The following is a 15163-nucleotide window of genomic DNA, read 5'->3' as shown; positions in this document are numbered from 1 at the left end:
CAAAGTACAAATAGACTACAGACTAGTTTCTGGGTGACCGATTGGTGCGCATATCACGGTCAGTGGTCCATGACGGCAAACCCGGAGCCCACACGAGTTACCGTGTAGAACTCTTAACCCAACCCGTCCGGTCACAAACCACAGGTAGTCAGTCCCTGCTGCAAGACTCGCAGTGTAAAACACAACATAAATATATGCTGGCCTTACCTGGAGTTCTAAGTGAGTTGATCAGGCTCGGTTTGCAGCAGGACGGCTTCTCCGCGGCGTGGATCTGGGTGGAATGCGTTGTAGGCTCTGGCTTTGTCGCCCCACGTTCGGGCGCCATTTGTCAGGGTAATAAAATTCTAAGTACAGCACCAATCAGGCCCACCCCACTTGCCCCGCTGCCGGCGGTAAGAAGAGACACCACACGGAGGTCTGGTATAGTTTCTCACACGGGACATGGCTCTCTGCCGTCCTTTATTACAGATTACATGAGATCTTATACCCTTTGTCCCATCACCAGCAAGGGGTGATGGGCTCATAACCATATATGGGAAGTCCGGATTTCCGGCCTGAGACAGTGAAAACAGCCGTTATCTTGATATGGCGCCTCTGGCTTATGTACAGAAAATCACGTATTCAATTAACTCCAGTGCAAAGAATCACCCACTCAATTCTAAGAAAGCGGCCAAGCATGCATTCTCCATATATGGGAAGTCCGGATTTCCGGCCTAAGACAGTGAAAATTATGTACATAGTGGAACATCTTGATATCTTGCTTCTGGGAAAATGGCCAAGTACACGCGTCCTTCGTCCGATTCTTCTTTGCTGTGTTTTAAGATAGATTTTGTTCAAGATACATTTTGTCTTGCAAGGCCTTTGGAATATCTGATGTTAAGGCGACAGATTAAGTTTTTTCTCATTTGGAATTGAATAGAACTTGCATATAGGTATAAAGCATAAAAAAACATTTGGCAATATATACATATACCCTCACACTACTGAGGACAGGTCTTCAGAGGGGGAGGCAAGTGCAGCAGCAGGGCAGGTTGGAAGAGGCAGTGCGGTGGCCAGGGGTAGAGGCAGGGCCAGACCGATTAATCCACCAACTGTTTCCCAAAGCGCCCCCTCGCGCCATGCCACCCTGCAGAGGCTGAGGTGCTCAAAGGTCTGGCAGTTTTTCACTGAGAGTGCAGACGACTGACGAACTGTGGTGTGCAAGGTTTGTCGCGCCAAGATCAGCCGTGGAGCCACCACCACCAGCCTCGCCACCACCAGCATGCGCAGACATATGATGGCCAAGCACCCCACAAGGTGGGACGAAGGCCGTTCAGCGCCTCCGGTTTGCACCACTGCCTCTCCCCCTGTGACCCAACCTGCCACTGAGATCCAACCCCCCTCTCAGGACACAGGCACTACCATCTCCCGGCCTGCACCCACACTCTCACCTCCGCTGTCCTCGGCCCCATCCAGCAATGTCTCTCAGCTCAGCGTCCAGCCGTCACTAGCGCAACTGTTTGAGCGCAAGCGCAAGTACGCCTCCACGCACCCGCACGCTCAAGCGTTAAACGTGCACATAGCCAAATTGATCAGCCTGCAGATGCTGCCGTATAGGCTTGTGGAAACGGAGGCTTTCAAAAACATGATGGCGGCGGCGGCCCCGCGCTACTCGGTTTCCAGTCGCCACTACTTTTCCCGATGTGCCGTCCCAGCCCTGCACGACCACGTCTCCCGCAATATCCTACGCGCCCTCACCTACGCGGTTACTGCCAAGGTCCACTTAACAATGGACACGTGGACAAGCACAGGCGAGCAGGGCCACTATATCTCCCTGACGGCACATTGGGTGAATTTAGTGGAGGCTGGGACCGAGTCAGAGCCTGGGACCGCTCACGTCCTACCCACCCCCAGAATTGCGGGCCCCAGCTTGGTGCTGGTATCTGCGGTGGTGTATGCTTCCTCCACTAAACCACCCCCCTCCTCCTCCGCAACCTCTGTCTCGCAATCAAGTTGTGTCAGCAGCAGCAGCACATCGCCAGCAGTCGGTGTCGCGCGGCGTGGCAGCACAGCGGTGGGCAAGCGTCAGCAGGCCGTGCTGAAACTACTCAGCTTAGGAGAGAAGAGGCACACGGCCCACGAACTGCTGCAGGGTCTGACAGAGCAGACCGACCGCTGGCTTTCGCCGCTGAGCCTCCAAGCGGGCATGGTCGTGTGTGACAACGGCCGTAACCTGGTGGCAGCTCGGCAGCCTCACGCACGTGCCATGCCTGGCCCACGTCTTTAATTTGGTGGTTCAGCGCTTTCTGAAAAGCTACCCACGCTCGTCAGACCTCCTCGGAAAGGTGCGCCGGCTCAGCGCACATTTCCGCAAGTCCAAGACGGACGCTGCCACCCTGCGCACCCTGCAACATCGGTTTAATCTGCCAGTGCACCGACTGCTGTGCGACGTGCCCACACGGTGGAACTCTACGCTCCACATGTTGGCCAGGCTCTATGAGCAGCGTAGAGCTATAGTGGAATACCAACTCCAACGTGGGCGGCGTAGTGGGAGTCAGCCTCCTCAATTCTTTACAGAAGAGTGGGCCTGGTTGTAAGACATCTGCCAGGTCCTTGGAAACTTTGAGGAGTCTACGCAGATGGTGAGCGGCGATGCTGCAATCATTAGCGTCACCATTCCTCTGCTATGCCTCTTGAGAAGTTCCCTGCAAAGCATAAAGGCAGACACTTTGCGCTCGAAAACGGAGGCGGGGGAAGACAGTATGTCGCTGGATAGTCAGAGCACCCTCCTGTCTATATCTCAGCGCGTTGAGGAGGAGGAGGGGGGAGCATGAGGAGGAGGGGGAAGAGACAGCTTGGCCCACTGATGAGGGTACCCATGCTGCTGTCATCCTTTCAGCGTGTATGGCCTGAGGAGGAGGAGGATCCTGAAAGTGATCTTCCTAGTGAGGACAGCCATGTATTGCGTACAGGTACCCTGGCACATATGGCTGACTTCATGTTAGGATGCCTTTCTCGTGACCCTCGCGTTACACGCATTCTGGCCACTACGGATTACTGGGTGTACACACTGCTCGACCCACGGTATAAGGAGAACCTTTCCACTCTCATACCCGAAGAGGAAAGGGGTTCGAGAGTGATGCAATACCACAGGACCCTGGCAGACAAACTGATGGTAAAATTCCCATCCGACAGCGCTAGTGCCAGAAGGCACAGTTCCGAGGGCCAGGTAGCAGGGGAGGCGCGGAGATCAGGCAGCATGTACAGCGCAGGCAGGGGAACACTCTCCAAGGCCTTTGACAGCTTTATGGCTCCCCAGCAAGACTGTGTCACCGCTCCCCAGTCAAGGCTGAGTCGGCGGGAGCACTGTAAAAGGATGGTGAGGGAGTACGTAGCCAATCGCACGACCGTCCTCCGTGACGCCTCTGCCCCCTACAACTACTGGGTGTCGAAGCTGGACACATGGTCTGAACTCGCGCTGTATGCCCTGGAGGTGCTTGCTTGTCCTGCGGCTAGCGTCTTGTGAGAGAGGGTGTTTAGTGCGGCTGGGGGAATCATCACGGATAAGCGTACCCGCCTGTCAACCGACAGTGCCGACAGGCTTACACTCATAAAGATGAACAAAGCCTGGATTTCCCCAGACTTCTCTTCTCCACCAGCGGACAGCAGCGATACCTAAACAATACGTAGGCTGCACCCGCGGATGGAAGCATCGTTCTCTATCACCATCAAAAACGGGGACCTTTTTGCTTCATCAATCTGTGTATAATATTCCTCCTGCTCCTCCTCCTGAAACCTCACGTAATCACGCCGAACGGGCAATTTTTCTTAGGCCCACAAGGCTCAGTCATATTACTTTTGTAAACAATGTTTATATGTTTCAATTCTCATTAAAGCGTTGAAACTTGCACCTGAACCAATTTTTATTTTAATTGGGCTGCCTCCAGGACTAGTTACAAATGAAGCCACAGTAACCAAAGCGATTAATGGGTTTCACCTGCCCTCTTGGTTGGGCATGCGCAATTTTTCTGAGGTACATTAGTACTGTTGGTACACCAATTTTTTTGGGCCCTCGCCTAAAGTGTAATCCTAGTAATTTTTATGGGCTTCGCCTGCACTCATGCTACAGCTAGGTGTGTGGGGTTGGCCTACTCTTTTGCTACATAAATGTAACTGGGGCCTTGTCTATACTGCAACTACTGAAATGTGAAAGAGACTGTTATCTCCCTAAACTGCTGCAACGGGAATGTTACTGTGGCCTGTCTTGGCTGCTACTACTACTGAAATGGAACTAATACTGTGCTCCCCCTATACTGCTGCTTCGGAATTGTTACTGGGGCCTGTCTTGACTGCTACTATTACTGAAATGGAACTAAGACTGTGCTCCCCCTATACTGCAGCTAGTGATATGTTACTGGGGCCTGTCTGGACTGCTACTACTACTGAAATGGAACTAATACTGTGCTCCCCCTATAATGCTGCTACTGATATGTTACTGGGGCCTGTCCCTAATGCTACCGCTGAAATGTTACTAATTCTTGGCTCTACCTATACCGCTGCTAATGCTATGTCACTGGGGTGTGGAAACGGAGGCTTCCCAAAGAGATGATGGTGGCGAGCTATTTCCCACCAACGCGGTTACTGTTAAGGTGCATATAACCACGGACACGTGGAGAGGACACGTAGTGCCTGAAAAACATCCCCCTCCTCCTCCAACAATGAAAACATTCTTGGCAAATACCTTTGCATTGGTCCGTCTGGTGGCAGTCCAAGAATTTCACCTTTACCGACACAAGAGAGCCCCCCCCCCACCATCCCCCCACCACAGCCCACTTAATCCTGGCCACATTCCGAAAACCAAATAAATAAAACCGCGCTACTAGGTCTGCAGTCGCCACCACATTCCCACCAACGCGGTTACTGTTAAGGTACATATTACCAGTCTGACTGTGTCATGCACTGTGGGCCGAAGCACACCTGTATTGTATGTGACGTTAGCTCTGCTGAGCAGGGCACTGCAATGGGATACATTTATGTACCGCCGATGGGTTCCAGGGAGCCACCCATGCTGTGGGTCCACAGGGACTTCACATTACGGATTTGTACCTGCCAGAGTCTATGTATTAAAAACCCCGGTCAGACTGGGGCATGCAGTGTGGGCCGAAGCCCACCTGCATTTAATCGGACCTTACCTCAGCTGTGCTGGGCACTGCAATGGGATATATTTATGTACCGCCGGTGGCTTCCTGGGACCCACCCATGCTGTCGGTCCACACGGAGTTGTAACTTCATGTGTCCACTTCTAAAGAACCCCAGTCTGACTGGGGCATGCAGTGTGGGCCGAAGCCCACCTGCATTAAACCTGACGTTACCTCAGCTGTGCTGGGCACTGCAATGGGATTTATTTATGTACCGCCGGTGGGTTCCAGGGAGCCACCCATGCTGTGGGTCTACAGGGACTTCACAATAGGGAGTTGTACCTGCCTGTGTCTACTTATAAAAAACCCCAGTCTGACTGGGGCATGCAGTGTGGGCCGAAGCCCACCTACATTTAATCTGACGTTAGCTCTGCTGTCCAGGGCACTGCAATGGGATACATTAATGTACAGCCGGTGGGTTCCAGGGAGCCACCCATGCTGTGGGTGCACACGGAATTCCCATTGCGGAGTTGTACCTGCCTGTGACTATTTATAAAAAACCCCGGTCTGACTGGGGCATGCAGACACCTTGACAGAATGAATAGTGTGTGGCACATGGGTTCCCCATTGCTCTGCCCACGTGTGCAGCTCCTGATGGAGGTGGCACAGGATTGGATTTCTCATTGCTTCTGTACAGCATTATGGGCTATCGCCCCCCCCCCCTTTTAAAGAGGGTCGCTGCCTGGCCATGCCAACCCTCTGTAGTGCGTGCCTGCGGTTCCTCCTCATGGCAGACACACTTATAAATAGACATGAGGGTTGTGTGGCTATGAGGCCAGCGTGTGGCATGAGGGCAGCTGAAGGCTGCGCAGGGACACTTTGGTGTGCGCTGCGGACGCAGGGTCGTGCGAGGGGGGGGGGGGTTGGGCACCATGTAACCCAGGAGAAGTGGCAGCGGAGTGTCATGCAGGCAGTGATTGTGCTTTGTTGGAGGTAGTGTGGTGCTTAGCTAAGGTATGCATTGCTAATGAGGGTTTTTCAGAAGTAAAAATTGTTGGGAGGGGGGGACACTCTTGCCGCTATTGTGGCTTAATAGTGGGACCTGGGAACTTGAAGTGCAGCCCAACATGTAGCCCCTCGCCTGCCCTATCCGTTGCTGTGTCGTTCCCATCACTTTCTTGAATTGCCCAGATTTTCACAAATGAAAACGTTAGCCAGCATCGGCGATATACAAAAATGCTCGGGTCGCCCATTGACTTCAATGGGGTTCGTTACTCGAAACGAATCCTCCAGCATCACGAAAATTTCGTCTCAAGTAACGAGCACCCGAGCATTTTGGTGCTCGCTCATCTCTAATCAGGAGATTAGGTCACAGATACATGAAGAGACAGGTTGTGAACTAGAGATTATGTGTGGGGAGGCATTGGAAGATTAGTAATATTTTTGAAGAAGGAGGGCAGGTCTAGAAAAAATAGCACAGTGTAAAGTTGAAGATGAAGGACAGGTCTACAAGGAAAAGTACAGAGTAATGTGGAATGTGGAGGATGGGTCTACAAGGAGAAGCACAGAGTAATGTAGAAGGTAGAGGATGTGTCTAGGAGAAGCATATAGCAATGTAGAAGATGGAGGACGGTTCTACAAGGAGAAGCTCAGAGTAATGTTGAAGGTGGAAGACGGGTCTACAAGGAGAAGCACAGAGTAATGTAGAATGTGGAGGACGAGACTACAAGGAGAAGTTCAGACTAATGTAGAAGGTAAAGGACAGGTCTAGAAGGAGAAGCATAGAGCAATGTATGAGGTAGAGAATGGGTCTACAAGGAGAAGCTCAGACTAATGTGGAACATGGAAGACGGGTCTACAAAGGAGGAGCTCAGAGTAATGTAGAATGGAGGGGGTGGGTCTACAAGGAGAATCACAAAGTAATGTAGAATAGGGAGGACGGGTCTACAAGGAGAAGTACAGAGAAATGTAAAATGTGGAGGACAGGTTAAATAGTAGGAGCAGAGAGTGATGTTGAAATTGGAGGACGGGTAGAGTAGGACGAAAGCAAAGTAATGTAGAAGGTGGAGGATGGGTTGAGTAGGAGGAGCACAGAATAATGTAGAAGGTGAACAATGGGTTAAGTAGGAGGAGCATAGAGTAATGTAGAAGGTGGGGGATGGGTTGAGTAGGAGGAGCACAGAGTAATGTAGAAGGTAGAGGACCGGTTCAGTAGAAAGAGTGCAGAGTAATGTAGAAGGTGGAGGACAGGTTGAGTAGAAGGAGCTCAGAGTAATATAGAAGGTGGAGAATGTGTTGAGTTGGCGGAGCATAGATTAATGTAGAAGGTTGAGCATGGGTTGAATAGGAAGAGCATAGAGTAATGTAGAAGGTGGAGGACAGGTTGAGTAGGAGGAGCTCAGAGTAATGTAAAAGGTGGACGATGTATTGAGTAGGAGTAGCATAGATTAATGTAGAAGTTGGAGGATGGGTTGAGTAGGAGGAGCAGAGAGATGTAAAAGGTGGAGGACAGGATGAGTAGGAGGAGCGCAGAGTAATGTAGAAGGTGGAGGACGGGTTTAGTAGGAGCAGCACAGAGTAATGTAAAAGGTGGAGGATGGGTTGAGTAGGAGGAGCATAGAGTAATGTAGAATACGGAGGATGGGTTGAGTAGGTGGAGCAAAGAGTAATGTTGAAGTTGGAGGATCGGTTGAGTAGTAGGAGCGCAGAGTAATGTAGAAGGTGGAGGACGGGTTGAGTAGGAGCAGCACAGAGTAATTTAGAAGGTGGAGTATGAGTTGAGTAGGAAGAGCATAGAGTAATTTAGAAGGTGGAGGATGGGTTGAGTAGGAGCAGCACAGAGTAATGTAAAAGGTGGAGGATGGGTTAAGTAAGAGGAGCTCAGAGTAATATAGAAGGTGGAGGATTTGTTGAGTAGGAAGGGCATAGAGTAATGTAGAAGGTGGAGATCGGGTTGAGTAAGAGGAGCACAGAGTAATGTTGAAGGTGGAGGATGGGTTGAGTAGGAGGAGCGCAGAGTAATGTAGAAGTTGAAGGACAGGTTGAATAGGAAGAGTGTAGAGTAAAGTAGAAGGTGGAGGACAGGTTGAGTAGGAGGAGCTCAGAGTAATATAGGAGGTGCAGGATGTGTTTAATAGGAAGAGCATAGAGTAATTTAGCAGGTGGAGGACAGGTTGAATAGAAGGTGGATGATGTGTTAAGTAGGAGGTGCACAGAGTAATGTAGAAGGTGGAGGATGGGTTGAGTAGGAGGAGCATAGAGTAATGTAGAAGGTGGAGGATGGGTTGAGTAGTAGGAGCATAGAGTAATGTAGAAGGTGGAGGATGGGTTGAATAGAAGGAGCAAAATAATATAGAAGGTGGGGGACAGGATGAGTAGGAGTGCAAAATAATGTAGAAGGTGGAGGACGGGTTGAATAGGAGGAGTGCAGAGTAATGTAGAAGGTGGAGGACGGGTTGAGTAGGAGGAGCACAGAGTAATGTTGAAGTTGGAGGACCGGTTGAGTAGTAGGAGCTCAGAGTAATGTAGAAGGTGGAGGACGGATTTAGTAGGAGCAGCACAGAGTAATTTAGAAGGTGGAGGACGGGTTGAATAGAAGGAGCAGAGAGTAATGTAGAAGGTGGAGGATGTGTTGAGTAGGAGGTGCACAGAGCAATGTAAAAGGTTGAGGATGGGTTGAGTAGGAGGAGCATAGAGTAATGTAGAAGGTGGAGGATGAATTGAGTAGGAGGTGTATAGAGTAATATAGAAGGTGGAGGACAGGTTGAGTAGGAGGAACGCAGAGTATTGTAGAAGATGGAAAATGGGTTGAGTAGGAGGAGCACAGAGTAATGTAGAATGTGGAGGATGGATTGAGTAGGAGGAGCACAGAGAAATGTTGAAGTTGGAGGATGGGTTGAGTAGGAGGAGGTCAGAGTAATGTAGAAGGTGGAGGATGTGTTGAGTAGGAAGAGCATAGGGTAGTGTAGAAGGTGGAGAATGGGTTGAGTAGGAGGAGCACAGACTAATGTTGAAGTTGGAGGACGAGTGCAAAGTAATTTAGAAGATATAGGATGAGTTGAGTAGGAAGAGCTCAGAGTAATGTAGAAGGTGGAGGACAGGCTAAGTAGGAGGAGGACAGAGTAATGTAGAAGGTGGAGGATGGATTGAGTAGGAGGAGCATAGAGTAATGTTGAAGGATGGGTTGAGTAATGTAGACGATGGAGGACGGGTTGAGTAGGGGGAGCATAGAGTAATGTAGAAGGTGGAGGATGGGTGGGGTAAAGCAGCACACAGTAATGTAGAAGCTGGAGGATGGGTGGGGTAAGAGCAGCACAGAGTAATGTTGTAGGTGGAGGATCAGTGGGGTAAAGCAGCACAGAGTGATGTAGAAGGTGGAGGATGGGTGAGGTAGAGCAGCACAGAGTAATGTAGAAGGTAGAGGACAGGCTAAGTAGGAGGAGCACAGAGGTTTGTACTGAGGTTTTGTCTGTTAGCAGATCATAAGTTATGTTGCTTGACACAGTTTCAGTAGAATAATGAGGTTGAAAACCAGATAGTAGCTGGTCTGCAAGAATGTGCCCCCACTGCCCTTAACAGCTCTAGTTCGGCACAGGTATAGCCTCACTGCACCAATCCTCTTTACTTGGTGCAGTGACTCTTGTTAGAGAACACAATTCACCAATGACCACAGAGCTCCCTAGCAGGCAGCACAGGGACAGCTAATGCAGCTTCTGCAAAGTGCTTCTCATATCTCAGCTTCCTGATTTACAATGTATTCAGCTTTACTATTCATTTTTAATACCTCTGTGAGACACTTTCATTGAGCTTCCTGGGAAGGATATTGCACCAGTGGGATCATTTCTAATAAACCCAGTACTGTAGGTGGCACGTACACCAGCTCCTCTGTTCTGGGAGTCGCCTCCAGCAAACAAACAAGAACCAGCAGGAGGGAAAACAAACACTTCTCAGTCCCCACAGAATTGACTTCATGTGCTTGTACTGCTATAGAGCTGAGGTGCTGCATGCAGCAAACGGAGCTTGAGTTTCACTCTGGTATACGTTCCCATAACTACAGAAATAAACCAACTGGCTGATAATTTTGCTTAAATAGACAAAGGGGTGTGGTCATTGGGCAGGATTTAGCACAGCATATGATTTTACCTCCATCATTATAAAAAGTACAGGGCTGCTTTAAAAGAGACAGGGAGCAAATTTCGCCGCATTCCTGAATCCAAAAAAACAGTAAAAATCCGAACCATTGGTATGGTGCCATGTGCAGAGTGGTCTCAGTAGTAATAGTGACCCTTATATTGGCCACGGTAGCAATAGTGACCCCCACAGTGGCCCTAGTAGTAATGGTGACCCCCACAGTGACCTCAGTAGTAATAGCAACACCCCACAGTGGCCCTAATAATAATAGTGACCCCCACAGTGGTCTCAGTAGTAATAGTGACCCCCACAGTGGTCTCAGTAGTAATAGTGACCCCCACAGTGACCTCAGTTGTAATAGTGAGCCCCACAGTGGCCCTAGTAGTAATAGTGACCCCCACAGTGGCTTCAGTAGTAATAGTGTCCTCTATATCGTCCCTTGTAGCAATAGTAACCCCTACAGTGGCCTCAGTAGTAATAGTGACCCCACAGTGGCCTCAGTAGTAATACTATTACGACTGTGGCTGATATAGGGGACACTATTACTAATCGACACCAGAAGTAACAGTGACCCTTACAGCAGCCCCAGTAGTAATAGAGAACCCCCTGAGACCGATATACATACCTCCTTCTTGTCTTCATGGTATCATAGCCTAAAGGCCAGTGCTCAGTGTGAGCCAACATCCTGGTGATCTTAGTGATGAGTATGGTGTGGGGTAAAAACTGCAACATGTCAGTTCTGGCCTTGTTTTGTAGGTCAAAAAGTCCTGAAACATCTTCAGAAGAAGGTTTCTGCACCATCATAGAAGGGGATTCTTTACTGTAAGAGCAGTGAGACTATGGAACTCTCTGCCTGAGGACATGTTGATGTTAAAGAGTTCAAGAGGGGCCTGGCCTCATTTCTTGAGTGTAAGAATATTGCTAGCTGTGGTTACTAGATAACTGGAGATGAGTCTTTAATCTGGCATTGCCAAATCTGGAGTTGGAAAGGACTTTTTTGCCTTAAGATAAGAAAGCTTGGCTCTTACCTCATGTTTTTTTCCCTTCCTCTGGATCAATATTACAGGATAATAGGCTGAACTGCATGGGAAGATGTCTATTTCCCATCTTATTGTTACCATCAACAGGAATTCTCCTGCTATTTCATCATCTTCCGTCTTCTAGTTTGTTGGTAGAGTCTGATCCATTAGAGGAGGTCGGCTGACCATACTGCTGCAGCTCATTCTCTGCCTGCCTAAAAAATTTGCCATGGATGCACGCTGTAGCGGGGAGGGGCCAAAACAGGCACGTCGCAGTGGGGAGGAGCCAAAAACTGGGGCGGTGTCTACTTGTCTACTTGTCTTTAAATATTGCTGGCTTCTACAGTATGTCACTGGTTATAGCGTAAGTCATGTGCGTTTATATCCAGTATTCCTTGTATGCTTCTTCTTGTCAGTGTGGTCTTGTTCCTGTGGTTAAGTCTAACCCAGTCCCTGCTTCTTAGCCTTCTAGTTGTTTGTTTGTTCCTATATGTATCTATCTTGTCTTGCTTCTCAGTTCACCTCTGCTCAGTTTGGTTTTCTTGTCTCTGGGTCTTAGTGCCCTTTCATTGTTTGTTAGGGATAGTATTTCAGATGGGGTATCTTTAGGGGTAATGAGGGACAGTGATGTATGGTATTAGGCTCAGTGTCAAGAATGATGATTATGAATCGTCCCACAATATGGAATTCCTCACCTCTTTTTCTTTGTTTATCATAGATCCAAAGACCTTTGCCAAGGAGTTTGCCACTGGATACCTGATTGGTGAAGTCTTACACAAATATGAACTTCAGAACGACTTTGATAAGTTCTCACAGAGCAGGTGAGCCCTGAGTTCCTTCTGTCTGCCACATGTTCAGGAGTGCTCTCTGATCACAGTCTACAGTAGAAGAGTGTTGCATCATTCTGGGTCCTCCGCTCGACCTGTTATTCACTTATAATTTCATTTACTTTGTCTGTTTTTGGCTTTCTTATGAAACAGTGATATAAAAAAAAAAGTATTTGCCCCCTCCCAGGCATCTTCTATTATTGCACATTTTCACACTGATTGATTTCTGATCTTTTTTTTAATAAAATGTGAGTAATCACATGACTCACCCTTCAAACAATTAAATAGGTTTTACGGGAACTTACTACTGATGACCTGTCAGTACAGTCGAGCAGGAGTCTGCATTGGGGTTGGGGCTAGAAGTTCAATAGAAGGCATTGCTCCCACTGAAATCAATGTAACCGTAATGAGGAGCCAGAAATGTACTGGAAGGTAGTACTCGCATTGAAGTCTATGAGGACGGTGTCTTCTACTCGTACTGCACTTCCAACTCTGACCTCAGCATTGACTGCGGGTCAAAAGATCAGCAGATTGGTGGGGATTTCGAGCGGCAGACCTCCTCTGATTAACTATTTGTGACTTATGCGTAGGATAGATCATCATTAGTAAATTTCTGGAAAACCTCTTTAAAGTATTTATCTAAACAACAAAGTTATCAACCATTAACCCTTTCCAATCCAATGTCGGGCCTGCCCCGATATCATCATTTTCCTCCACAGCTCCGATGTTGGGACAGGCCCGACACTGTCGTCAGACACATCAGGTGCAGGTACACTCCTGCACTGGTCCTCATCGGGTTAAAAACCCTTTCTGCCTTCTCCTTTACACATTACATAGCGCTTAATTAGCGCTATGTAATGCACGGAGATTCCAGCCGGCGATCATGTGACCGCCGGTGTCACCTGACCCCCAGCGGTCACATGAACGCCGAGCTGGGAGCCTGAAGGGAGAATGCGAAAGTATTACTTCCGCATTCCCCCGACGGTGTAGTGACCACCTGCACCCTCCTGAACTCTGTCAGATCAGGAGGGTGAAGGGAAAATTTATTTTTTCTCATCCATTCTCCCCAGCTCCAATTTATTTGGAGCTGGGGAAAAAGGATGAGAAAAAATAAATGGATTGGAAAGAGTTAGTTGTCTTCACAGATTTACCCCACAAAGCAATCTGTTGGTAAATAGACAGAGCCTCGTGTGGCACAGAGTGCTAAGGCAGCAGAAATGCAGTCCTAAGCTCCCGCTTACAACCTGAAGGTTGCGGGTTCAATCCTTGCATGGTTCAGGTAGCCGGCTCAAGGCTGACTCGGCTTTTCGTCCTTCCGAGGTTGGAAAAATGAGTACTCAGCTTGGTGGGGGGTAATAAATAAAATTACTTGAAAGTGCTGTGGAATAAGTTGGCGCTATGCAAATAAGAGTAGAGGACAATCCTAAACATACCTTTTCTTGCTTCATAGTGCAGCCATAGTGTAGAAATCGCCATTTTTCCGATGAGCGCCCTGCGTGCATATTACTTTCACACCATGTGATGAGCGTACTGCTTTCACTAACTTGTTCTGGCTTTTTCCTCCTATTCCTACCAAACACCATCCTTTAGCTAAGATTGACATTTCCAGCCCGAAATAATGACTAGTCTGTTCTCACAGTAAGGTCCCATATAAGGTGGATTCTACAGGATCCTCCAGCAGTTTGGGAATCACCACGGCTGTTTCTACGGCTCCTGTGCAGATTTATGTGTTGTCATGGCAACGAACAGACAGCAAACAAATATTAGTGTAGTGTAATCCTGCAGCCTTGTACTTTCTTACCCTTCTTTATGCTAACGAACATTTGGCTGATTAGCTATGTCCATTTGCGGTATTACCAAATTCACAGCAGATAGAAATTATTGTCCAAGTCATTACGTGGCTCATGACACTGCGAATCTTGTGGGTTTTGGATATCTTGGAGACCTAACTGTGGCACCATCTGAATGCAGAACACCTTTATGAGCATCAACTGACTAGGAAAGGTTTATAACCTCTGGAACTATGTCATAAAGGTTTTCGTTCAATGACTGCAAGCAGAGATCCTGATATCAGCAAGGCATTAATATAGAAAGAATATTAGCAAATTGTGTAGCTTTTCATCATATACTAAATAAGCTTTATTTGCTGAAACTGGAATTTCTCTTTAATTTCATACTAATGTTATATTGTTCTTGCATAGTTATACCAACGTGACCATTTTGCTCTTTTTTTAACCCCTTACCGAAGTGGCCCTTTTTTCTTTTTTCATTTTAATTTTTTCATCCCCACTTTAAAAAAAATCCTAACTCTTTTCTGTATCCATCTAGATGCCATAAAATGTACTGAAGAGCTTTTAAAAAATTCTCAGTAAAGTGAAGTGGAAAACTAAACAAAATTCTACCACCTTTGGGTGGGGGGGTGGGGGGAGTGTCCAAAAAAAAGCACAATTCTGGTGGGGTTTTTTCTGATGACGTTCACCATGCAGGATATATAATGCAATACTTTGATACGTCAGACTTTTATGGATGCAGCGATACAAACTATGTTTTGGGTTTTTTTTAATTTTGATTTTTCACTATAAGTATGGCAAAAGAGGTTTTTTTTCGTTCTTTTATTACCTTTTAATTTTTTTAATAATTAAAAACATTCTTAAACTGATTTTTATACTTTTTTCAGCCCCCTAGGGGACAAGAACCTGTGATGGTTTGATCACTCCTGCAGTATGATGGAAAACCATAGTATTACATTATAGAGCGATATGACAGGCAATCTATCAAGCCACAGGCATGGATGGCTCGTTAGGCAATTTGCAATAGCAGTCCTGGGTGCTAACTGAAGGCCCCTGGCTGCCATGGTAACCACATGACACCCTGCGATCTCATCGCAGGGGGCCATTCGAGACACACGAAGATCGATCAGGGCATTTAAATGCTGCTGTTAGAGTTGACTTTGGCATTTAAAGGGCTAACAGCTCTGATCAGCATTTACGCTAATTGGAACTGTTGGGGGCGGGTGGCGGCTATTAAAAAAAAAGCTGGCACTCACATAGTACGAAGTGGGATCGAATCT

General features: G+C 47.8%; 1 protein-coding gene across 5 annotated transcripts in view; it reads left to right on the top strand.

The window, feature by feature from the left end:
* SPEF2 (sperm flagellar 2) overlaps positions 1 to 15163 on the top strand; it is a 172210-nt gene that overhangs the window by 15324 nt on the left and 141723 nt on the right. For all 5 annotated transcript variants that reach the window (XM_066602444.1, XM_066602443.1, XM_066602442.1 and 2 more), the window contains exon 2: positions 11985 to 12087. In XM_066602444.1, the coding sequence (XP_066458541.1) occupies positions 11985 to 12087 (103 nt within the window). The remainder of the gene's footprint in view (positions 1 to 11984; positions 12088 to 15163) is intronic.

Source organism: Eleutherodactylus coqui, chromosome 5, assembly GCF_035609145.1.
Source record: "Eleutherodactylus coqui strain aEleCoq1 chromosome 5, aEleCoq1.hap1, whole genome shotgun sequence".
Taxonomy (NCBI): domain Eukaryota; kingdom Metazoa; phylum Chordata; class Amphibia; order Anura; family Eleutherodactylidae; genus Eleutherodactylus; species Eleutherodactylus coqui.
The sequence above is the reverse complement of the archived record's forward strand: the minus strand, read 5'-3'. Positions and strand labels throughout refer to the sequence as shown.